Source organism: Ovis aries, chromosome 2, assembly GCF_016772045.2.
Source record: "Ovis aries strain OAR_USU_Benz2616 breed Rambouillet chromosome 2, ARS-UI_Ramb_v3.0, whole genome shotgun sequence".
NCBI classification, from domain to species: Eukaryota; Metazoa; Chordata; class Mammalia; order Artiodactyla; family Bovidae; genus Ovis; species Ovis aries.
The window spans coordinates 243,201,819-243,225,001 of record NC_056055.1 but is presented as its reverse complement, the minus strand read 5'-3'; the positions used below and the strand labels follow the sequence as shown (position 1 = coordinate 243,225,001).

Sequence of the window (23,183 nt, the reverse complement as noted above, 5' to 3'; positions counted from 1 at the left end):
TCTAACCAATGCTTCAAAGAGTAAGTTTCTCCTGAGGCACAGGAACTCCTTTTTCAGCAGGAACACTAACCTTTGAAACACTATGGAACCATTTAACAAATTATCATTTCAATGGACTCAGTGGAGTCCTAATGGCCTGGAAGCACAGCCCTAACCAAGGGCTAGCCACCTAGAGAAAATTCAGAGAAGGAAATCTGCCCCTATTAGAATAATGGTGAAATATAACATATTAAATACCCTGAAGGAGAAGTGCCAGGTCAATTTCTCCACCATTTTCCTTGAACTTTCCTTTCCGGAAATAAAAAATGCTGAACATGTAGGAAGGAGAAAAAAAGTTTTAAGAAATGTTTATGCCAACTGCCTGGAGATCCAGTGGTTAGATTCTGAGCTTTCACTGCCAAGGGCACAGGTTTCATCCCTGGTTGGGGAAGTAAGATCCCACAAGACATGTGGCACAGCCCCTTACCACCACCCCCCACCACCACCACCACAAAAAAGTCTGATAATTTATAAAATCTCTTTCAAGTCTTGGTTATAGGGTAAATTAAAATTTTTCTTTCACATTTTCCCCCAGTTTAAAGCACTTCTACTCCCTACCTCTGTCTAAATTGGTCTTCCATTAAAAAAAGAAAAAAGGCTCCCCAAGATAAAATTACTTGTAAGAAATTTGAAGATTGTGGCCACAACCTACTAGAAAATAATCACTGCCTTAGGCAGACTGTGAAATTTTGTCATGAATTGAGAGCCTCTGACCATTTTTAAGACATCTCTCTGTTCTGGGATCCTAATACTAATTTAGTAGAAACTGTTTTAGTACTAACAGATACCCAAAAATATCTCCTTAAAGCAATATGGCCTCCCCTCATTTTTTCCTTTTTTTTTTTTTTTTTTTTTTTGTTTTCCTTCCCCAAAGGTAATGAGTTACCCATACCAAATATTTCCATGTTGTTTGCCATCAGCCTAATCTTCATAGGAAATGCCAAGGTTTTTGCATCTCCCCCAAATATGGCAATATCCAAAAGGCTGACCAATATGTGAAGACACTTCCCAGATTCCCACAAGAACATCTGTACAAAGGCATCAATATAAAACACCAATTGTGCCCATTTTAATGAATCCAATGAAAAGCTATTTTGTGAATTGGTGCTGAATTACTAAAATAATTCTTCACTTTTTGATTTTAAAAATTTTACTTTTAATTACAGAATATTGTTAGAATAATACAGATGTAGATAGACACTAGTATAACTGTGACCAATACCAGAAGGAAAACTGTGCTACATACTTAACTTGTTCACTCACTCTCCACAATCATAGAAAACAGGCACGATGTGTTCAGGGTATGTGCAGAAGCAGCCAGAGACTTGGGAGCAGAAGGCATGCAGAAAGCTTTAGCAAAGAGAGACTGATGCATAACTTTACACAGAGTTCAACGCAGCAAATGGGCAACAACTGGCAGCAAGAGAGGAGATAGAGCTGGTCTGGCCCTCTGCCCTTTTAACTTTCCAACTGGAGTGTACATGTCTGGAGATAAGGCTGGGGCACTTAGAAACCAAAAGCAGCAGAAGGAACAGGCTAGGGATAAGGCAGGAGAATAGGGAAGGAAAAGCGGGTAAAATACAGTTAGGTCATGGAGATGATGTCTTCTCTGGCCACTCTGAAGCTAATGCCCCTAGCAGCTCACAGAAACAACAGAAGTTTGATATTCATTAAAACCATCAGCAACACTGATATGGGGAAAAGACACGTTTGAGTTTAGTCATCAAGAACATGTAAGTCATTCAACAATTAAAATATGAATATCCACAGCTAGATTTTGTATAGAACAAAGAACATGCTCCCTGCCCAATTCTGTATTTAAATAGGAGTGCCAACAGAAAGATATCTACTTTGTGGATTATTTCATTGTTACGTCTGAGGTTGTGTTATTGCAAAGGATGCAGACCCGCAGGGCAGTGGGTCACAGGAAATCACTATAGTACACGACCCATGAAAGACCACTGGCTCTTTTAACACCAAGTCCCAAAGAGTTATGGCAAAAGTTTTTCAAATGTTACAACACTCACAATAAAGCACAGTATTTGGGGCAGACTCAAAACATAATATTCCTTACTCTAGCCCCCATTCCTGGACATCGATTCCCTCCCACTCCCACCCCCAAATGCTTGGATAAGCATCAACATTCAGGATATTTAATTCCTATTTGAGCTGAGATAAGGAGAACTGACATTACTGGCTTAAATTGGGTCAACACTGACATAAACCACTTAAATTTGTAAGCTGAGAGAATGGAAATACATTCCTATCTAGGTTTATTAATTCCTTGTGACTAGGGCAAAGAGATCATTCAGTCTGAGACTAGGACAATCAACCTATTTGGTAATTATCTCCAACAGACTAATACATATAAACAAGTGCTTGGTTCTATAGAGATCTTTCAGGAGAGTGCACACAAGAGCACTAGTGTTTAAATTTTTTTCATAAAGAATGAACAAAAGGACATTTCTCACATTGGAGTTATGTCAGTTTTTCTGTCACATGATCAATATCACCCAAGAGCATGCTAATTCAGTGTGAATTAAGTTTCTGCTATTGGAAAAAACAAAAGAATACACGTTTCACTGTACATACACATGCCCTTATGCAAGCTAAGATAAACACTGGGATGTGGCCCTTATCAAATCCTAGAGTTAGCAGTATAGGGAGAATTGATCTTAAAGGGTAGAGGGGAAAGAACACAGAAATAACCTGATTCCTTGGGAAGGAACTCTATGCTTCCTTCCCCAGTCAATTCCACTTGCTCCTTACACTCCACCATCACTTATGGTCCTACCTTTCCTTGAAGATTTTCCCTACAATATTCCCTACAGTGATCCCCAAAGAAAATTCATAAATTCTGATCAATGGCAATAACAACAGTGGGCATCTCTTGCTAAAATCACCACTGTTGATGAGTCCTTGGTCCCCAAATCTGTGTCTCACTTTTCCTTTCAATCTGAATCTTCAGTTAGCTTTCACAAAGAGGAAAGCTTTAAAAAAAGTTAATTAGAAACAATGAGGAGAAAAGTAATGATCATTGCCTTCACCGTGCAGAATCCTGCTCTCAGGAAGATAGAAAGATACAAATGCATGAGCAACTCAAGGAGAAAGCCCTTTGAAGGGAAGATGTGTGTGCCCAGCTACTATGATGGTGAGTGAATAGGTGTGGCAATTCAGGTAGTCTCTGGTTGTTTTGTTCCAAAGCAGCTGTGACCACCCTATCACAGTTCAACATTTCTCCTAGTATAGCTGTTTGGGTCAAGGATGGGAGAAATTACTTTGAAAGATTTACTCCATTTCCAGGCCTGAGCATTTACCAGCATTTATCACCTGGTCTTCAGATTTCCAGTTATTTGTGATTTTGATGAAATAATTCGTTAGTATTGGGTGAATACAAATCACTATTTTGGAAGAGGGAATAATATTCCCAAAGCCATGGGTCAGAATTTCAAGTGGCTTGTCTTCTGTGATGTTTTAAATGGCAACCCACAGCAAAGAAAGTCAGTATAGTAAGAGAAGCTTCAGTCTTGAGAGAGCTCTTTGATATCAAATGCAATTGTACCTTCAAATGAATCATTTCCCAGTCATAATTACAGGACTTAGTCAGTGTGCACTCTCTTATGTTTAATAAGAGCTGAGCTCCGGCTGAAACTCTTCTCACATTCTGTACATTCATAAGGCTTTTCTCCCGTATGAACTCTTTGATGTGTGATGAGGTTGGAGCTCTGGGTGAATCCTTTTCCACACTGCACACACTCATAGGGTTTCTCTCCTGTGTGGGTTCTCTGGTGTTTAATCAGGTCCGACCTTTCACCAAAGCTTCGCCAACACTCATTGCACTCGTAGGGCTTCTCTCCAGTGTGAATTTTCTGGTGTGTGATGAGGTGAGAGCTCCGGCTGAAGCTTTTCCCACAGGCATTACATTCATATGGCTTTTCCCCAGTGTGGGTTCTCTGGTGCTGAACCAAGTGTGAGATGCGGCTGAAATTCTCCCCACATTCATTACAGTGGTATGGCTTTTCCCCTGTGTGAGCTCTGCGATGGCGCACGAGGTCAGAGTTCTGACTGAAATTCTTCCCACACTCATCACACTTGTAGGGTCTCTCCCCCGTGTGGACACGATAGTGTTTGATGAGATCAGATCTCTCACTGAAGCCTCGCCCGCATTCATTACATTCATAAGGCTTCTCACCTGTGTGGGTCCTCTGGTGCTGAGCTAGGTGAGAGCTCCGGCTGAAGCTTTTCCCACACTCCTCACACTCGTAGGGTTTTTCCCCACTGTGGGTCCTTTGGTGCTGGATGAGGTGAGACAGCCGGCAGAAACTCTTCCCACACTCATTACATTTGTGAGGCTTTTCTCCAGTGTGTATTGTCTGATGCTGAATGAGGTGAGAGCTTCTTCCAAAACTTTTCCCACATTCATTACAGTCATAGGGCCTCTCCCCAGTGTGTGTTCTTTGATGTTGGATAAGGTGGGAACTTCGACTGAAGCCCTTCCCACATTCATAACACTTATAGGGTCTGTCACCCGTGTGGGTTTTCTGATGCCGATTAAGGTCTGAGATCTGACTAAAGGCCTTTCCACAATGAGAACATATATGATATCGGATGCTTGTGTGGACTTCTTTGTGGACAAGCAGATCTGTAACTTGTTGGAGAGGATAGCTTACCCACTCTTCTGCCGTTAAATCTCCCCATTGTCTTTCTGATCTATCCCTGTTGTCAAAGGCCTCTTCACTTTCAGGATTTTCCTCAGTATTACCAACAGGTCTTTCAGATGCAGCCTCAAATTCTACATCTTCACTGATCTCTTGCTTTGGATTCACCTCGTTTTCACTCCTGATTTCAAAATCTGTAATAAAGGGTAAAGAATATTATTGGTAAACACACACAAAAATGATCTACTGTGTGCTGGGCATTGTGCTAAGTTCTTTATGTGAATTACCTCAACCAGCTTGAGCACCAGACATCATAATGCTGCTGCTGCCGCTAAGTCACTTCAGTTGTGTCCAACTCTGTGCGACCACAGAGACGGCAGCCCACCAGGCTCCCCCATCCCTGGGATTCTCCAGGCAAGAACACTGGAGTGGGTTGTCATTTCCTTCTCCAATGCGTGAAAGTGAAAAGTGAAAGTGAAGTTGCTCAGTCGTGTCTGACTCTTAGCGACCCCATAGACTGCAGCCCACCAGGCTCCTCCGTCCATGGGATTTTCCAGGCAAGAGTACTGGAGTGGGGTGCCATTGCCTCCTCCGGGCATCATGATGATTTCTACTTTATGAATGAGAAATCCAAGGTCCACAGAAGTGGTTCACAAACGGTTACAAAGTAGTAAATGGTGAAGCTAAGATACAAATCCAGGTGTCTGATAAAAGTTAATGCTTTGTATCACTACAGTTAATGGTTCTTTATTCAAATTATATACATTCCTGGTATTTCAAAAGAAAAAAACCAGAAATAGAAAATATAAAAGATTCTAGGGACTTCCCTGGTGGTCCAGTGGCTAAGACTTCAAGCTCCTAATGCAGGGGGCCAGGGTTCGATCCCTGGTTAGGGAACTAGATCCCACATGCTGTCACTAAAACCATGTGCCACAACTAAGACCCAACACAGCTAAATAAACAAATAAATATATATATATATAAGAAAATATAAGACTCCAAATTAGAACTTCTAAAAGCCAAGAGCCTAGATATTTTGCATGTGAATGCATGTGTGTATATATGATATGTTCTTAACTTGTCAAGTCTTCATCATTAGCATTATTTAGTATATACTAAGCACCTACTAGGGGAAAAAATGGACTTACTGGGTTAGCATGGAAAAAAACAGATTTTTATCAATCTATATCAAGTCTCAACTGACAAGAAAAATGACTGCCAAATGTTACTTGCTACTTTTCAGTGGCTTTTTTTTTGTACTTTTTTTTCTCCTGCCTCACCATGCAGCTTTTGGGATCTTAGTTCCCCAGTCAGGAATTGAACCCACACCCTCTGCATTGGAAGAACACAGTCTTAAGCACTGGACTGCCAGGGAAGTCCTCCTTACTGGCCTTTTAATGTAAACAGAAGTGAGACAGTTGGAGAAGGCAAAAAAGATGCCTGGCTCAGAATACTCTTGGCATTGACTAGGTAAAGACTTTAAAAGAAAATCAGAATACACAAAGTCACTATGTATAAGAAACTTTCTACTAGTCACTACGTTTCCAAGTTGTGTCTCTTGGTACACTTTTTAGAAAGAGGTTACTAGGTATTCTGGGGGAAAAAGGTCCATGGATAAATTAGTTTGGTAAATGGTACATACAACATCCTCTTCTCAGAAATTCAAAATGCCCTGATACCAGATTATAGGTTCTGAGGAGTCTGAAGGTAAAGAAGTCTTGTAAACATTATTTAACCTATTCCCAAACTTATTTGGGCAAGAAACTTGCTTTTTTTTTTTTTTTTTTGGTGTTTCCATCTTTCCAACAAGCATTCCTTGGGGTGGACAACTGACATATACATTCACATTTCTTTAAGATTCTCATTTCTTGTTTTTGTTGGATTAAGTGGAATACTTGGGTTCCTGACTACAACAGATCTGGGTAGATAGCGTCATTTCTAGCTGAATTTCTAAAGGAAGGAGCCATGAAAGCTGAGACATCAGAGTGAGTCCAGGTTAAATAGGAAACCCTTCAGAGTTGCCATTTGTTTGTTAAAAGCTATGGGGATAAAGCTTTCAGAAAAAGAAATAATCCTAATGAATGGCAGATAACCTAGTGAACCATACATGGTTGCTAACTTCTGTCAAGTCCTAACAGGAGACAAAGTGAGTCAAAAGACTGTTCGGCTCAAGAACAGTTTATTCTAGTTGCACCCAGACAAAAGAGTATCTCAGAGAAACGACAGGTTTGCAGGCCATTAAAGAAAATTAGCTTCCCTCTTTAATAGAATTTGTGATCTCATTTAGTTCAGGATTCTCCTGGAAGAGCATCTGACACACTCAAAATCTATGATCAACTCTGAAACATCTCTAGACAACCACCTACTCTGGATAAATAAAGGACCTGAGGCAAAGCTAGGGCTCTGAAGCCAAAACAAACACAAAAAGGTGGCTTTTGCCCTCCTGTCAACCTCGGTCAGCACCCCTTCATCTTCTAGTAAAAGCACCATTTACAGGGGCATTTATAACCTGGCAAGTACCATTATGTCAGACCTGTTTGGTCAGTGATCTGTACAAACAGGCTGGAGAATGGCAAATGATTCAGGGCGCAAGAAATCTTGAGTGTTTCTAAAATGTGCAGAAACAATCTTTCATCCTAGACGGTATGACCTTGATATTCCCTCACTCAAAGATCTGCCTGAGGGCTCAGCCCAGGCCAAAATCCAATTAGGTGCTTTAAAAATCAAGTAACTAGTTTGTGTTGAAAGAGCTAAGGCATTTTTGATAGTCTCAAAAAACATGGGGTGGAGAAAGACAGAGAATTCTTACCTAATGAGACAACATTTCCATAATTCTCCTGCATAACATCCCTGTAAATGTCCCTTTGTGTAGGGTCCAGAGGTCTCCATTCTTCGCGGGTGAGGTACATGGCCATATCTTCAAATGTCACAGGTGCCTGAAATCACACATTGCTTCCTCAATACTTGGTACCTAGGAAGTTAGTACCAATTTTTCTTCTTGAAATGAGAGACATGGCTGGAATTGTTGAGAAGGCAAAAGGCGTTAGGTCTGATATGTAGAGTCCAAAGGAGAAATAAGTAAGCAACAAAGAGATGTGGTTCAGGAGAGAGCAATTCATGAGCAGATTGCTTTGGTCCCATGGCCGGACACATGGAGCATCTACATCATTCCATACCTTTACCTACAACGTTCCTCTTTTCTTGGAATATCTTCCTCGGACTAGTGAAATCCTACTATTCCTTAAAACCCTGTTCAAGCACCAGCTGTTCGTCAGTGCCCGCCTCCCCACCCCCCGCCCCGCCTATTCCGCTGCTCTGATCCACTCCTCCCTCCCTCACCTCAGAGAGAATACTCCCACTTATTGGTTCCCACAGCACCTTGCTCCTACAGAAAATAGTGCTTTTATCACGCTAGTCTCATGGCTAACCGGATGCATCTGTCTTCCTACAGACTGTGACCAAACAGGGAGGGCACATTCCATCCATCTTTGTCTCCCTAGTATTGAAAGGCAAACAGCAGGTGTTCAATAAATGCTTGTTTGTGGCTATACTGCCCTGATCCTGGATCTCTGGAGGCAGAATGGCAAAGCAAGCGAATTACTAATCCCAGGGAATTTCCCACAGGGATTTGCAGAGCAAAGAAACGCGGGGACGAGGTGGTTAAGCATAGGCAGGGTCCAAGAAGCCACCCCCGGCTTACCTGGGACCCAGCCATGAGCAGGGTGGCTGCCATCTCGGGCTCAAGGATTCGCCTCCCAGGAGAGAGAGCAGGAAAAGCAGCTAGCAGACAGCGCTAAAGGAGGCGAAAAGCAGGGCGTGAGGCACAGAAACAGGCCCTGCCCACTCCCCAGGGCTGGAGTTCTGGCCGCCCAGGCGGGTGGGGAGGGCCCTGAACCCGGGCCGGGTCACTCTCCTCCCTGACCCTCAAACTCGACCCGCCCTCTGTGTCTCCGCCACCAAGGGGTGGAAGCTGCCAGAATTTAATAAGACAACCCCCTGGCTCGGTCCCTCCCGGACCCGGGGGTCAAGCCGACGCTCTCTCAGGGAGGAGGCTCAGCCCAGCCCACAGAACGCCTCTGCTCCTCCATGTCGAGGCTGGGCCCTTTCCGGCAGCTGCCTAGGCCAATCAGCGAGCGAAGCTCCCAAAGCGCTCTGCCAATTAGATGCCGAGTATTAGGCCCGCCTCTCCTAGCCCGGCAGAGCCCCTTTAGCGCGCCTGCGCCCGTCCCCGTGGCCTGTCGGGAGTTGGAGTTCCACTCTGTCGTACAAAGGCCAGTCAAGAGGCCAAAAGCCATGGAGGGAAAGAACAAAAGGGTGAAGAAAAAAAGCGCGTCCTCCTAGCCAGGGCGGAGTGTCTTTCACTTTCTTCTCTTGGAGAGCGCAGTCGGATTAAGCCAGAGAGGTTGCCCTGCTTCTCCTCAGACCCCTAGAAGTTTATCTTGAGTCGAGCTTAAGTTAAGCTTAACTGCGACATCGAGCCTTATACAGTACAGGTGGTGGCCTGTGTTGGGTTCCTCTGGGATTAGCTCTCATCTGACGACCCCGGCCTGAGAGGAAAGCAGCAGCCGCCCACTCCCCAGGGGAGACTCAGCAGCCGCGCTGGAACTTTGAGCTCCACCCACGCACTACATCTCCCAGCAGCCACCGCGGCATTCTCACACTGCTGTGCAGACTACAACTCCCAGGAGGCACCGCGCAGCCCGTCCGCGGGAGAGTGAGGTCCGCGGCAGGGCCCGGCTGGGTCTCGGCTCCATCGCTGTTAACCCTGTAGGGGTGTCCGACCGCGTCCTTCTAAAACGGGCTCCCCTTGAGAGGCCGGCTGAGTTAAGCCTAGCGGAGGGGAGGCAAAAGCCGAAGCGGAGTCAGAAGAGAGGGTGGGGCATAGAGTGCGTAAGGTGGAGCGAGCCGCGCCCCGGGGTTCGGAAAGTCTGTCCTTATTATCCCCGAGGGCTTGCCTGATAAAAGAGTTCCTGGCGGCCTCCCGCCTCGATGGGATCGTGGGCCTCTAACGGCCTAAGCCCCACGGGCTCTCAGGATGTTAGCAGCCCCTGACCGACTGAAGTCAGGAAGCCGAAAACCCGAATTGGGAACCAACAGACTCACCTCCTGGCCCACGAAAGATGTGTTTGGTCTCCGGCTTCAAAAGATCCAAGAGGCCTCAAAACAGATTTCAAATCCGCAGGCAGAGTTCTCTTGAGACTGCACACGTTTGGAAAGATTCTAGGAATCACCGGCAGATCCTGGATATCTTAGATCTGCAGGTAGATCTCGATCCGTAGACATGCAGGCAAAGCCCAGAGATGGTAGGCGGTTCCCAAAGACACAGAATTCCCGAAACATCAGACTGAGGCAGCTCAGGGAAACCACAGGCTCCTAGGCAGATCTCCGAGACCACAGCAGCTAGCCAAGAAATACCACCAGCAGCTAAGCTGCATTCAACTGGAGCTCTTCCGAACGGAAGGACTTGTAGCCTTCCCTTTCCCCAGCCAGGATGAGAAAATGAGACAATGGAAGCGGAGCACTAGGGAGAGCAGGCATTCTGCGCGAAGGAGAGCTCCGAGCTCGCTGTAGCCTTGGAGAGGGAAGTGATGGAAAAAGAATATAGCAGCTTATTAGGGACTCCCACCCTCTTCAAGTTATAAATATCCTCAGAACCTTGGCCACGTGCCCAGAAGCCTGTTGTCTCTAACTGTACAGGAGACTTCTCTGCCTGGGCTGGGAAAGGGGCTTTGCTTTTGTTTTGCAGATATGTCCACCCACCAAGTGACTTGAATTTTTTTCATCAAACGTGACTCTAGGCTACGCTTTTATTAGTGAGTGTCCTGTTCCCAGTGCCCAGTTATTTATGGCTAATTAATCAAGTGTTTAAAAAGAACTCAGGACCCTACCCAGCCAGGAGGCAGACTCTCCCACTCCCCACTCTACACTGCCAACTGTGAGGTAAGAAACTTTTAGATACCACAGAATTGTACCATCCCTCCCCCATCTAAAATTAATATGGGAACCACACACACAAAAAAATAGAATCGTAGAGGATCCCCAAGAGGTGGTGTCCTGAGTGGGAAGTGTGTGGGCATCAAGGTCAGACAGACCTAGGTTGGAATCCAGGCTGTGTATCCTTTGGAAAGTCATTTAATCACTCCAGGCCCACTTCCCTTTCTGATGAAACTGGGTAATCCCTACCTAAGGTGGTGGTGAGCAGTAAGATGATTTAAAGCACTCCATAGAGAGAGAGCACTCAGATGATCATTGATACTACTATTAATCCTGCCTTTGGTGGCAGGAGAGACTTTCAGAAAGCCTGTGGATATTTTCACTGGCTCAGAACATCTGGGAAGTCAGAGTGGCTAGATAGCTTTGGAGATCTGCTGGTGACCTTATTATCCAGAGTGTTTCAGTGAAAATCCAGAGGGAGCTGGCAGTTGAGTCAGTTTGTTGAGTTCAAGAGAACGGGCATATTGAGCCAAGTAGAGCAGAAGTATTTGGGGCTACCAAAAACCTGGCAAGGTGAGGCATCATGCTCCCAGGGAAAGCTCTGGGACAAGGAAGAGAGGTCAGCTCAGAGTTTGCAGGTTTCTAACTGGGCTGAAGGTGAGGTGAGTGCCCGAGCCCCTCGGCTCAATTGGGGCTCCCTTTTCATCCCTTCTCTGACAGATTGCTTTGTAAACTTTCTTAGGCCTTTTCTTTCCCCTTGTTCCAGAGCTTTAAGTCCTTCTTTGTCCTCTCGCCGTCATTTCTTTTATTCCTTAGGCCTGCCTGGGGGCAGGACGACTCTCCAAGCCCAGCTTGGCTGCTTGCCTCCTCCTATGAGTAAGTGCTTTTCTTTTTTCACCTGGGACCCTCCAGAGGGTTGAGAAGAAGGGGGGCTGAGAGTGAGTGCGTTTGGTCCCCCTGGGGGGGTGGGCAGTGGGAAAGGCGGGGAGGAAAGACTCTGGGTGAGGGGTTTCCGGTTGCAGCCTTCAGCTGGACTCTGAGGGTTGGGGTCACTGGAGAAGGAGATGGCTTCCTGCCCCATTGTTCAGGACTTCATTGTTTTCATGAATACTACTGTGGGTGGGTTTTCGGTAACTAACTTGGAAAGCTGTGTTCCTTCCCACTTTTCAGCATACAATCAGCGCCTACTGTGTGCAGAGGCAGCAGCACAGCCTGCCACTGGAGAAGGGGGCCAGGTGAGCAGTTTCATCAGGGTCTCCAATTTAGGCTTTTGACAATGTCTCCAAATGGGGTTTTACATTATGTCACATCCACTGATCAATCTGATCAAAAAGCCTCCTTACATATCCTGAAGCTTGTTTCTTATTAACAGACCACTGTGCCTACTGAGCACTATAAATTGTTGTATCTTAATAAGTCTTGCATATATAATGTATAAATATAATATATGATTTATATAAATATATAATATAAAATAGTATATTTCTTATGTTTAATAAATCATATTTATTAATATATTTTAATAAATCATAATTATCTTGTGAGCAGCACAATTATAATTTTTTTTATTTGGAAGTATTCATCTGCTAGACATTGAAAAAGATGCCTCAATATTTGTGATCTTGTTATCTCATTTTGAAATATACCAGGAACATTAAAAAAATAAGAATCAGTGATCCGAAATCCTCTTTATCCCTGCTCAGAGCAGAGATGAAGCCTCATCTTAGCACAAGGAGCTGGGAGCGTGGGGGACACACTGAGTTACAGACGGTCACTTCAGTCCAGATGCGAGAGCACCCCAATGAGCTAACTAGTCTGCTCCAAAGAGAGACGGACTCAGAGCTTGGGGAGGTGGGTAGGGGAGGAGTCTTCACAGAGGAGGCAAAGGAGCTGGCTCGCAGAAACCAGAAACCGTAGGAGTCTTGGAGGTGGAGAACGAGGGGAGAGAAAGCATTCCAGTCTTCCAGAACAGCATGTGCGCAGTCACGGAGGCGTGAAAAGACAGAGCGTGTTTCAGAATGGTCAGGATTGGGTATGGCTGGAGGGAAGAACGTGGGGGTGGAGTGGCAGGGGGAGGAAGCAGAGCAGGCACGGTCTCTTATGTCCCTTTGCCTGCCCGCCTGCCTGCCTCTGGCTCTGACTGTGGCTCAGCAATGCTGGTGAGGAGGTGCAGATGGGATGGGGGGTGGACTGGGGTGAGCACAGCAGATTGACTCTGCAGGAGGCGAGGAGGGTGATGGGGATTGGGAAGCTCTTTCTGACCTCATGCATTTCAGCTGGTTTTCTCCTGAGACTGTCAACACTTTGAAAAAATGTAAACAATTGCATTAAAAATGTGCCACAGGCTTATTTAGTATTGTTTACTCTATTGACAGGCATCAGGGCTGATTCCACATTTACAGTGTATCTGTCTTATAGCAGCTTGGCGCTGGGAGATAGGACACTACCCCTCAGTGACTGCAAGGCTTCCGTGAGGATTACACGTGAGAACGGCTGCAAAACGCAGGGGCCCAGAGGAGGGCCCTGGCACACAGTGGCCACGATGGTTATGGGGGAAGTAAACGCATCACAGATGCTGTCTGAGGTGAAACCGTACTTCAGAATGACTCAGAGTATGCATGGGGCCCCGAGTTCAAGTCCAGATTGTGTCTCCTAGAAGCAGATTACTCTCTGAACCTTGGTTTTCTTGGTCTGTAAAACCAGTACAATAATACAATACATAGAGACATAAAGTAGAATAGGGCTTGTTAGGGACTAGGGAAGGAGGAAATGGGGAGTTGTTTAATAGGTATAGAAGTTTAGTTTTGCGAAATGAAAAGTTTTGGAGATTGGCTGCACAATAGTGTGAATATTCTTGACATTACTGGACTGTATGTACACTTAAAAATGATTAAGATGGCTAATTTTTTGTTATGTGCATTTCCCCACAATTTTTTGTTTTTGCACACAACTTCATTTAAAACCCACCAGTTCTCAACCCACAAGTTTAAAAAAAAAAGTATAATAATAGAAACCTAGTTTAGTGGGGTCTGAGGGTTAGTTGAGACAATATAAAGTACCGCTCTCCCACCCCCCGCCCCATATTCATACCAATAGCTAATATTCACTAACTGGGTGCTTTGTGTCAGGTGTAATTCTAATGAATGCTCACAACAACCCTATGAGCTCACTGTTACTATTTCCATCATTTTACAAATGAAGGATGAAGGCATGGCATTTACATAATGTGCCCAAGATACTCAGCTAGTAAATGCTCAATAATTAATAGATTATATTGACAGTGTCATACAAAGAAATTATCTTTGTCATGGTAGAATACAGTGTAAAAATTATTAGCATTTCATAGTACTGTAGAAATCCTGAGGAACCATAATATTTCAGCCAGGGGATCAGAGAAGACTTCGTAGAAGACATGAGCCTCGAAGAAAGCGTAAGATTTGGACTGGGATGGGGGTGGGGTCAAAATAGGCAGCCACAGTTTGGAAGGTCAGTCAGATTTGCAAGAACAGGACAAATACCTCCCTTAGGCTGGCTGTAGCATAAGAGTCAGCAAGGGTGGAAGATAAACCACTAAAGACAGGCAGGCGGAGAGGAACTTTTAAAGTCAGACCAAGGACAGCTGGTGAAAATCCACTGAAAATGACTGAGGGAATGATGCTTAGAGGCATGCATGGCTCATGCAGGTAAGGTAGGGGGTGTATTTTTATTTTTATGGCCATACTGCACAGCCTGTGGGATCTTAGTTCCCTCTCCAGGGATCGAACCTGTGCCCCCTGGATTGGAAGCTCGGAGTCTTAACCTCTGGACTGCCAGGGAAGTCCGGGTAGGGAGTGTTTTGAGTTGGGAGTGTTTTGAGTTGAGTATGAGGCCTTTGCATCAATCAAAAAAAAAAAAAAAAAAAAACCACCTGAGAGAAAACATTGATGGTGGCAGTGGAGAGAAGGATTGGGGAAGGGAGACTCTAGAACTGATAACTGATAAGATGAAGAAGACAAGGGGAGAGGGTCAAAGATGGTTCTAAGTAAGGAAACAGTTGACAAACAGAAAAGAGAAGACAGGATTTAAGAAAGAGAAGATGTGAACTCAGTTTGTGATGGACTGGACTGAGAGGGCCAGTGGGGTACTTGGAGGAGATAACCAGATAGGCACTTGGAGACTTAAGTCTCAAGCTCAAAAAAAAAAAAGAAAAAAAGGGACCCCCAGCTCTAAGACCGAATTTGGCAGTCTGGATGAGACTACTAAGACTTTTCTATAGTATTTCAGGTTTCTGTAACGAATGAAATCATCTAAACTGATTGTAGGATCTTGACTGTTTTTCAAGGTCTTTTGGCCCTAGCATTCCTGGTGAGCCTGTCTGTTGCTTCTGTTTCCCCTAAGGTCATCCTTCCCCTCCCCCCCCACCCAAAGGTAGCATTCTCTGCCCCTAGGAAGCCTTCGGGGGAGGCAGAGTTAATACTAACTCCCTTGCAGCTCACACTCTCTTCATCTTCTAAATTAGGGAGGGCATGGGGTTAAACCATGCAGTCATGAAATTAAAAGACGCTTACTCCTTGGAAGAAAAGTTATGACCAACCTAGATAGCATATTCAAAAGCAGAGACATTACTTTGCCGACTAAGGTCCGCCTAGTCAAGGCTATCATTTTTCCTGTGGTCATATATGGATGTGAGAGTTGGACTGTGAAGAAAGCTGAGCACCGAAGAATTGATGCATTTGAACTGTGGTGTTGGAGAAGACTCTTGAGAGTCCCTTGGACTGCAAGGAGATCCAACCAGTCCATTCTGAAGATCAACCCTGGGATTTCTTTGGAGGGAATGATGCTGAAGCTGAAACTCCAGTACTTTGGCCACCTCATGCGAAGAGTTGACTCATTGGAAAAGACTGATGCTGGGAGGGATTGGGGGCAGGAGGAGAAAGGGACGACCGAGGATGAGATAGCTGGATGGCATCACGGACTCAATGGACATGAGTCTGAATGAACTCCGGGAGATGGTGATGAACAGGGAGGCCTGGCGTGCTGCGATTCATGGGGTCGCAAAGAGTCGGACACGACTGAGCGACTGAACTGAACTGGGGTTAAACCACGTGTTCCCGACAACAGTGAATGCAAAGCCCATGTGATAAAGAGCACAGCTTGACCAGTGTGGCTGGGGCACAGAGGGTCAAGGATTGGCCAAGGCCAGCACTGCAGGACCTTGTAGGCTCTGCCACAAGCAGTGGGAAAACATGGAGGGCTGTAAAGGGGGGTGATGGAGAGGGGGGCTGCAACGTGATCAGACTTGCAGTTTCAAAAAGCCTATTCTGGTCAGTGCAGTGGAGAGCGTGAATTGGAGGGGGTCCCGAGTGGACACAGGAAGACTGGTTGGGAAGGTCCTGATGCCTGCTGACCGACAGTCTCTGAGGCCTATTCATGCTTTCCTGTGTCCTCCTGTGAACGTGGATGTGAACTGCATAGATGTGGGAACTGGAGACTTGTTGTTCTGTTGTTTACTCTGACTCATCTCCTTTGTAAACAGTAAGGTTATTCAGGGTGGAGATTCAGTTTTGTGTTTTTTCCTTTGCTGTAAATCCCTGTGACACCAGAAGCACAATGGATATTCAGATGGAGAAGTCAGTGCTGAAGATCGCCCAGGCTGCCATCTTTAAATAGCCCCAGAGTAACGTTTATTGACATTATTATGTCAATAGTGGTTGATATTTTGGTCTGCATTTTTTGTTGTTGTTTAATCCATTTTGGGGAGGGGTGATCTACTGAGTCCTTATTTTCCCAATGGGAGCTTTGACCAGGTGATTTCTGTGTCCTTTTGACATACTTCCATCATCCACTGAGTATTCCCTTGCCTGCTATTTTTTAAAAATTATGTATTAAAACAATTTATGTGTTTTTACTTTTGGCTGCACTGAGTCTTTGTTACTGTGCTCAGTCTTTCTCTAGTTGTGGTGAGTGGGGGCTACTCTTTGTTGTGGTGCGTGGGCTTTTATTTATTTATTTTGGCTGTGCTGGGTCTTCCTTGCTGCTCTGGCTTTACTTTTGGAGAGCGGGGCTCCTCTCCAGTTGCAGTGTGCGGGGTCTCCTTCTGGTGGCTTCTCTTGGTGCAGGGCCCCAGCTCTAGGGCTCCTGGGCTTCAGTAGCTGGGCACGTGGGCTCCATAGTTGTGGCGCACAGGCTTAGTTGCCCCATGGCATGTGGAATCTTCCCAAATCAGGGATCAAACCTAAGGGATCGAACCCATGTCTCCTGCATTGGCGGGGAGGTTCTTTACCACTGAGCCACAAGGGAAGCCCTCTGCTTTTGATTTCTAGACATTTGGAGGGAGGCTTAAGATATTGCAGAGAAAAGTCTAGATATCTCAACCATGACTACTCAAAGTGTGGTTGGTGGAATCACCTGGGAGCTTATTGGAAATGAAAAAAATCTCAGGATCCACCCCAGACCCACTGAATCAAAATATCTGTATTTTAACATGATCCTCAGGGGATTCCCACCCTTATTACAGTTGAAGAAGTACCTGGGTATCTTAAGCAACATTGCTCTGCCTTCCTGCAGGTAATATCCATACCTCAGGCATGTATCACATGCCATCATCCCATCTGGTGTGGAGTCTGTGTCTGTGGGTTTCTTTCCCTGCCAGGCTGAGGGTTCCTGGAAGGTAGGGGCAGAGCACTGTGTTTGGCCCTGCATCTCTCATAGCCTCGAGCACAATGACAGGAAGCAGAAGACCAGAGTTTCAGTCTTGGATCTGATATTTATGAGCTTTGGGTATTGTATCTTCTGTGAGTGAATTTTCCATCTTCCCAAAGGACCCATCCCACATCTGACTAAAAAGCTGGAGATGGTGGCTGTACACAGTTTATTTACAGGCTTCATCTATAGGAAGAGGCGGTTGGATAGAAAGAGGAAAGTGATAATAAATTCCAGAGTGGATGATGCCAGGGCACATAAGAAACGTGAGCTGAAGTTACCCCAAAAAAGCTGCCCTGAGAGTGAGCCCCAAGGCAGATGGAAATGCTATGAAGCAGGCACTAGGCCCACTCCCATTTTTAACGAGTAAGCAAATGACTCAGAGGTTAAGGGACTTGCCCAGGCTCCCAGGAGTTCCCAAGCTTCTGCATGCTCAGTCGTTAAGTGGTGTCCTACTTTTTGCGACCCCAGGGACTATAGCCTGCCAAGCTCCTCTGACAGTGGGATTTCCCAGGCAAGAATACTGGAGTGGACTGCCGTTTCCTTCTCCAGGGGATCTTCCTGACCCAGGGATCGAAGCTGTGTATCCTGCATTGGCAGGTGGATTCTTTACCACTGAGCCACCCGGGAAGCCTCTTTTTGCTTCACAAGCTCTTACGAGTTAGCTATTTCAGGAAACAAGTGTCCAGGAGGCTCAGCCCAGGGCCGCTGGAAGGCCAGGGACAGTGAGAGACTGAGACTCAGGACAGATGCACAGACCTGCTCCCAGGGCTTTTTCAGAAGCTTCCAGCTTTGCCTCAAGTTTCCTATTGGCTTAAAAAGCAAGCCAGCTTCATCGTGGGAGAAGCACAACAGGGGCCTTGTGCCCTGCAGACTTCCTCTGTAGCTCAGACCACAACAGAGCGGTGAGGAACGCATTGCCTGGGCCTGGATGTATTCCAAGGCTCAGGATCTCCCAGGGGCCGCCAAACTCAGGCACTGCTTCTTCACTCAGAAACCCTGAGCTCAAGATGATGTATGGCCTGCCTAGAGGGACCAGGTCTGGAGTCCTCAGAGCCCTGCCCCCAGATCAGCTAGGAACAGGGAAGACCAGAGCATTTGAGAAGAGATGAGGGGGGGGAAGAGATCTTCCTACACCGTGTGGAAGTCATGTCTGCCTTAGCCAAATGTGATGCCGTGTGCCAACTGTTCCGCACGTGTGACTCACAGTGGAGTGGGTAAGATCTGAGTCAGTCTGGTATTTTTCAACTCAGAAAAGGCTGAGAGGTTCAGATGTGAGGGAAGGGACTCAAAGCAAAGGTCTGCCAGCTACTGTCAAATACTGCACCTTAGCTCTGGGGCTCTGAAGTCTTGAGTTTCCGCAAGAGGTCTGTCCACATGGGCTTAGAATCACACCCCAGTTAGCCTCCCCCATTAGCCGGTGCCCATCAATGTGCTCCTGCTGTACTCTGCTCAGCTGTGTCCAACCCTTTGTGACCCCATTGACTGAAGCCCACCAGGCTCCTCTGTCTGCGGAATTTTCCAGGCAACAATACTGGAGTGGGTTGCCATTTCCTCCTCCAGCAGATCTTCCCAACCCAGGGATCGAACCCGCGTCTCCTGCAACTCCTGAATCAAAAGGGGGATTCTTTACCTACTGAGTCACCTGGGAAGCCATCCCTATTGATAAATGATTATTAATTTGCAAAAGAATTCTCCCTCTGGTCCCTAATGCCCCATTCAGAGTTCAGCATCTCTCTTCATTTTAATTTTTATTTTTCTCCAGTTTACGAAGGGCTTGGTGGTTTCTCTCTGTTCTTCCTCACCTTGTTCACTGAAATCCCGGTTGGTGGTTCTGTCAGCAGAACTACAAAACCAAGAAGGCAACAGCGTTTTAGAACTTTCTTTGCACCACTCAAAGAGGGTAAAGGCACGTGGAAGGGATGTGAAAGGGGAGGTGGGGTCTGGAGCCACGCAGGATTGTGTTCATTCACTCAGTGTCTAACTCTGTGACCCCGTAGACTATAGCCCGCCAGGCTCCTCAGTCCATGGGATTTTTCAGGCAACACTGGAGTGGGTTGCCATTTCCTCCTCCAGGGGATCTTCCCAGCCCAGGGATCGAACCTGCGTCTCCTGCGTTGGCAGGCAGATTCTTTACCTCTGAGCCACCTGGGAAGCCTGGAGCCACACAGACCAGTCCAGATCCCCGCCCTGTCACTATTAGTGGTGCAACCCTGAACAGATCACTCATCTGTAAAATGGGACCATAATGCCGATCCGTGAAGAAAAAGATAATCAAGCAATGAATGGAAATTTGATGCCGGACATGTGGTGGGCTCTCAATTTATGGTCAGAAACATCACCATGATTATTACTCATAGCTTGGTTAGACAGTAGGCATCCCACAGGGCAGCAGACACTACTTCGAAATTTTGTCCGAAGCCACGTAGCTGCCACCTCTAGTGGGACCTGCCTCTCCAACTTCCAAATTCCAGTTTCTCTCTGGGAATCAGGGAGGAGGAGCTGGGTTTGGAGCATGTATAATGTCTTTTGCCCAACAGTAACACTCACAAAAGCTCCTATTTATTGAGCAGTTACTCTGGGCTAACCAGTATTAACATATATTAACTCATTTCCTCCTCATAGTTACCCTGTGAGATAAGCACCATTATAATACTTGCATTTTCACAGGGAAAGAAGCAGTTCAGACAGGTTAAATGACTCGCAAGTTCCCATAATACTAACAGGTAACAACTGAATAATAAGAATGGTGGTTTCTATGTAGCAGGCACATATATGCTCAGGACTTTTTTGTGTGGTTGTACAGGTTGTTCACAAGAGAGCCTCCCCACAGGAGCAGGTTTGGGCTGAAACTCCATCCCTGCTGTTTCCCAAGTTCTGGACCCAAGTGCAAGGCTACATCTATCTGGAGGAAGAACACCTTTCCCTAATTTGACAAAGATACCATTTAAGCTGTCAGAGGCCCTGTTAATTTTTTACATGTATTACCTTCTCTAATCCTCAAAATAGCTCTGTGGGCTATATTCCTACCCTTATTTTATGGATGAGGAAATCCAGGCCTAGAGAGTTCAGGGCACTTGGCAAAGTCACTTTGTGAGTGATAAAGCTAGGATTTGAGCCTGATACCCAAGCCCGTGCTTGAAACCAGTAGGCCATTATCCTGGCTTCACCTCTAAGTGCTCAACAGGTGAATGAAAGAAGAAAATACATAATCATCTGACTTTTACCATAAAAAAACATGGCAGTTCTTATGAGGCCCCAGGGCCATCAAGGCCCTTCATAAAGTCATAGAAAGGTCAATCGATCAGGAATTTGGAGCACTGTCTTTCCGTGCTCCAAACCCTGAGACTTTATGCTCGTTAACCATTTCAATAGCTAATTTCCTCATCTCAAAGTGAGAGTAATATTATGAAGAAACATTTCTCGTAGTTGCTGCAAAGCATGTGTGTGTATGTGATAGTCTTCATAATCAGCCCGGGAGAAAGGTGTTAGCATCACCCTTTAGCTCAGGGAGGTGGGTGACATGCTCAGGGTCACACAGCGAGTAGGGCAGAGTGGAGACGGAAACCAGGGCTCCTGACTCCCAGCCTCATGCTCAGTCCTTGCTAAGTACCTTACAACCTACTGGCTGCCCGGTGACCCAGACCTCACACAGCACGCATGCAAATCAGACGGCACTGGAAGGGGACGTTAATCATGTGACCACACTCGGTGGTTCAGAAGATGAGGTGGGAAAGAGCACTCCAGGAGCAGCCTTTGCTTGGCTCCCATGCCTGAAACAAAACTGCCGCTTTTGTGGGTGCTGGGGCTGCCTGGGTTACAGCCTGGGGTAATGTAAGGCTTTTCCAGAGCTGCCTTAGGAGGGGAGGATGACCTGGGTGCATTTGAGAGCAGTGCCCGTTTGACAGGGCTCAGTCGTCCCCACCTCCCTGGCTGTGACTGGGCTCAAAGGAAATAGCATCTGTGGAAGCACTTTGCAGAGAGGTGTGGTCCAAGTGCAGAGGGCTATTGTTTTTCCTTCCCACCCCCCCGCTCCCTGCAACCCCTGGGATCTCAGGAGGCTGATTCCATCTGTGTTCAAATGACAGACTTGCCCATCCTGTGATAAAATGCCGGCTACTGTCCCCACCCTGGCTGGGTGCTTTCCAAAACGAAAACACGCACACACGTGTCCTCTGGCCTTGCCTTCCCAACAATGCACCACTATCTCCAGCTCTGCAGACCTGCTCTGTGCAGGCTGGCAAAACCGCCCCCCGCCAGCCCCCATTTGGGGCTGTGGGCCTACTACTTCTTAAGTGGGGCAGCTCCTGAGGATGACAGGGGAGGAAGAAAGATACAGACATACAGACCTTCCAGCGATTGCCACACTCGTTGCATAAGACAAAGGTAGTCATGGGCTCATCAGCGCTGCGTGTCTGCACCTGAGAGAAAAGAGAGCGGGACCACTCGTGACATCACCCCCCTGCTCTTGGACCTGCCATGGCTCCCACTATAGAAGTAGGTCAAATCGCAGAGGTGGGCGCCGTTATTCCCACACCACTTTGGCAGTGCCCTCATCACTGAGCATTCCACTGGGTGTGCATATATTTTCCTCTCTCCTCGCAGGCCTGTCGGCTCCCTTCAAGTATCTCACTGGCTCAGCCTGACCTCTGCACTCTTCTTGTTGATCGTTCTGAACTGACTGATCTCTCTTCTCTTGCTTCAAGACTCATCTCCTACAGGAAAAATGAACACATCCTATTGGATGTACCTCTCGGATCAGAACGGAGCTGGAAGCACGCTTAGGGATCATTCCATTTCTTCTTCATTTTACAGGTGGAAGAACGGAAGCCAGGAGAGGAAAGAGGATTTGAAGGTCATGGGGGATATTCAGTGTTGTTTTCTGGTCTCTTATCCTTTTAACTAGACCCTCCAGGTGCAGAAACCAGGTCTGCCCCAGCAAATCCCGGGCATTTCTGGATTTAACAACTGCTGTTCTGATTTTCTGCAGCCCACCCTGGACGGCTATGACATGTAGCAAGTTGTGGCTTTGCAGACTCTTAGCTGTGAATGGTGTCAGCTGGTGTCTGTGGGGTGGGAGGGAGTCCCTGGCTAATGAGCATGCCCAGCTGCGGGCCAGGAGGACACAGCACAACATGGCCTTGTCACTGCAGAGCAATGACACCCCAGGAGAGAGAACTCTGCAGAGAGCAGGAACCTGCACACACATCTTTGGATTCCGGCATGGGAATTCTCCAAGGGACTCCTGGAAGGCAGGGCTGACTACTGTATTTCTGCTGCAGCCACATGTCCCCAGGGGCTTGCTTGACAAGCAGATGGGGGAATGAATAGAGTTCTAGAATAACAGAGCACTAATCCAAATCCAAGAATATTGGTGCCTCAAGGGCATGTGTAACCCAGAAACAGGAGGCCAGGCCAGGGCAGTGGTCTTCACCCTCAGGGCTCAGGGCTCAGGCCCTTAGGCTTTACCACCAAGTTGGCTGGACTGGAGGCAGAAAGGTCTGGATCTGGGCTTATTATTCTCTCTGCCACTAACCCTCTTTGCCGCTTTAGACAAAGCCTGTCCCCTCTGGACCTCAGTCTCCCTGTGTGTCAAGTGAGGAAGCAGAGTTTTTACTGCCAAGTTCTCTTCCAACCATCTGTGACTCTGCAGAAGTTCTGTGCCCCCTGTAGGTCTGGTCCTTCTTATGCTGGCTGCAGGACAGATCTGGTCGCACCTCACATAGATCTGGGTGCTTCTCTCTGAGTGCTTCTCTCTGCATCTTTTCTAGAAGCCACAGATGTATCATGCTGGTGAACCAAGACGTGCCCCTCTCCGCAGCCTAGCGTTACAGCCCCTTCTCCCTGCTGGCTTGTCCCTCAGCTCTTTCT

General features: G+C 46.6%; 2 protein-coding genes and 1 long non-coding RNA gene across 11 annotated transcripts in view; 1 reads left to right on the top strand and 2 right to left on the bottom strand.

Moving 5' to 3' along the window:
* Positions 1-1,171: 1,171 nt before the first annotated feature.
* ZNF436 (zinc finger protein 436) lies at positions 1,172-10,284 on the bottom strand. Of its 5 annotated transcripts, none has more exons than XM_012152336.4 (4): positions 9,801-10,284; positions 8,398-8,490; positions 7,507-7,633; positions 1,172-4,891 (listed from the first exon to the last, which is right to left on the bottom strand). In XM_012152336.4, exons 2-4 carry the CDS (start codon positions 8,428-8,430, stop codon positions 3,639-3,641), a joined length of 1,413 nt encoding a protein of 470 aa, XP_012007726.1. In that variant the 5' UTR covers positions 8,431-8,490; positions 9,801-10,284; the 3' UTR covers positions 1,172-3,638. The 5 variants fall into 5 exon arrangements, with proteins under 5 accessions (XP_012007726.1, XP_060266663.1, XP_042100517.1 ...); XM_060410680.1 differs by lacking the exon at positions 9,801-10,284 and adding an exon at positions 9,189-9,306; XM_042244583.2 differs by lacking the exon at positions 9,801-10,284 and adding an exon at positions 8,691-8,803.
* Positions 9,400-16,518, top strand: LOC106990852 (uncharacterized). Of its 4 annotated transcripts, none has more exons than XR_009599452.1 (4): positions 9,400-9,958; positions 10,444-10,637; positions 11,448-11,507; positions 11,802-16,518. It is a non-coding gene; the product is annotated as an uncharacterized LOC106990852 (long non-coding RNA). The 4 variants fall into 4 exon arrangements; XR_009599453.1 differs by having other exon boundaries at positions 11,448-12,816; positions 13,429-16,518; XR_009599455.1 differs by having other exon boundaries at positions 10,496-10,637; positions 11,448-16,518.
* A 2,532-nt stretch (positions 16,519-19,050) lies between these two features.
* TCEA3 (transcription elongation factor A3) overlaps positions 19,051-23,183 on the bottom strand; it is a 46,541-nt gene continuing 42,408 nt past the window's right edge. Inside the window, exons 10-11 of one of the 2 annotated variants that reach the window (XM_060410682.1) lie at positions 21,662-21,733; positions 19,051-19,158 (exon numbers count right to left, since the gene is read on the bottom strand). In XM_060410682.1, coding sequence (XP_060266665.1) covers positions 19,150-19,158; positions 21,662-21,733 — 81 coding nt within the window. In that variant the 3' untranslated portion in view covers positions 19,051-19,149. Of the gene's footprint in view, positions 21,734-23,183 lie in introns of both variants that reach the window. The other variant, XM_060410681.1, reaches the window with a different exon arrangement.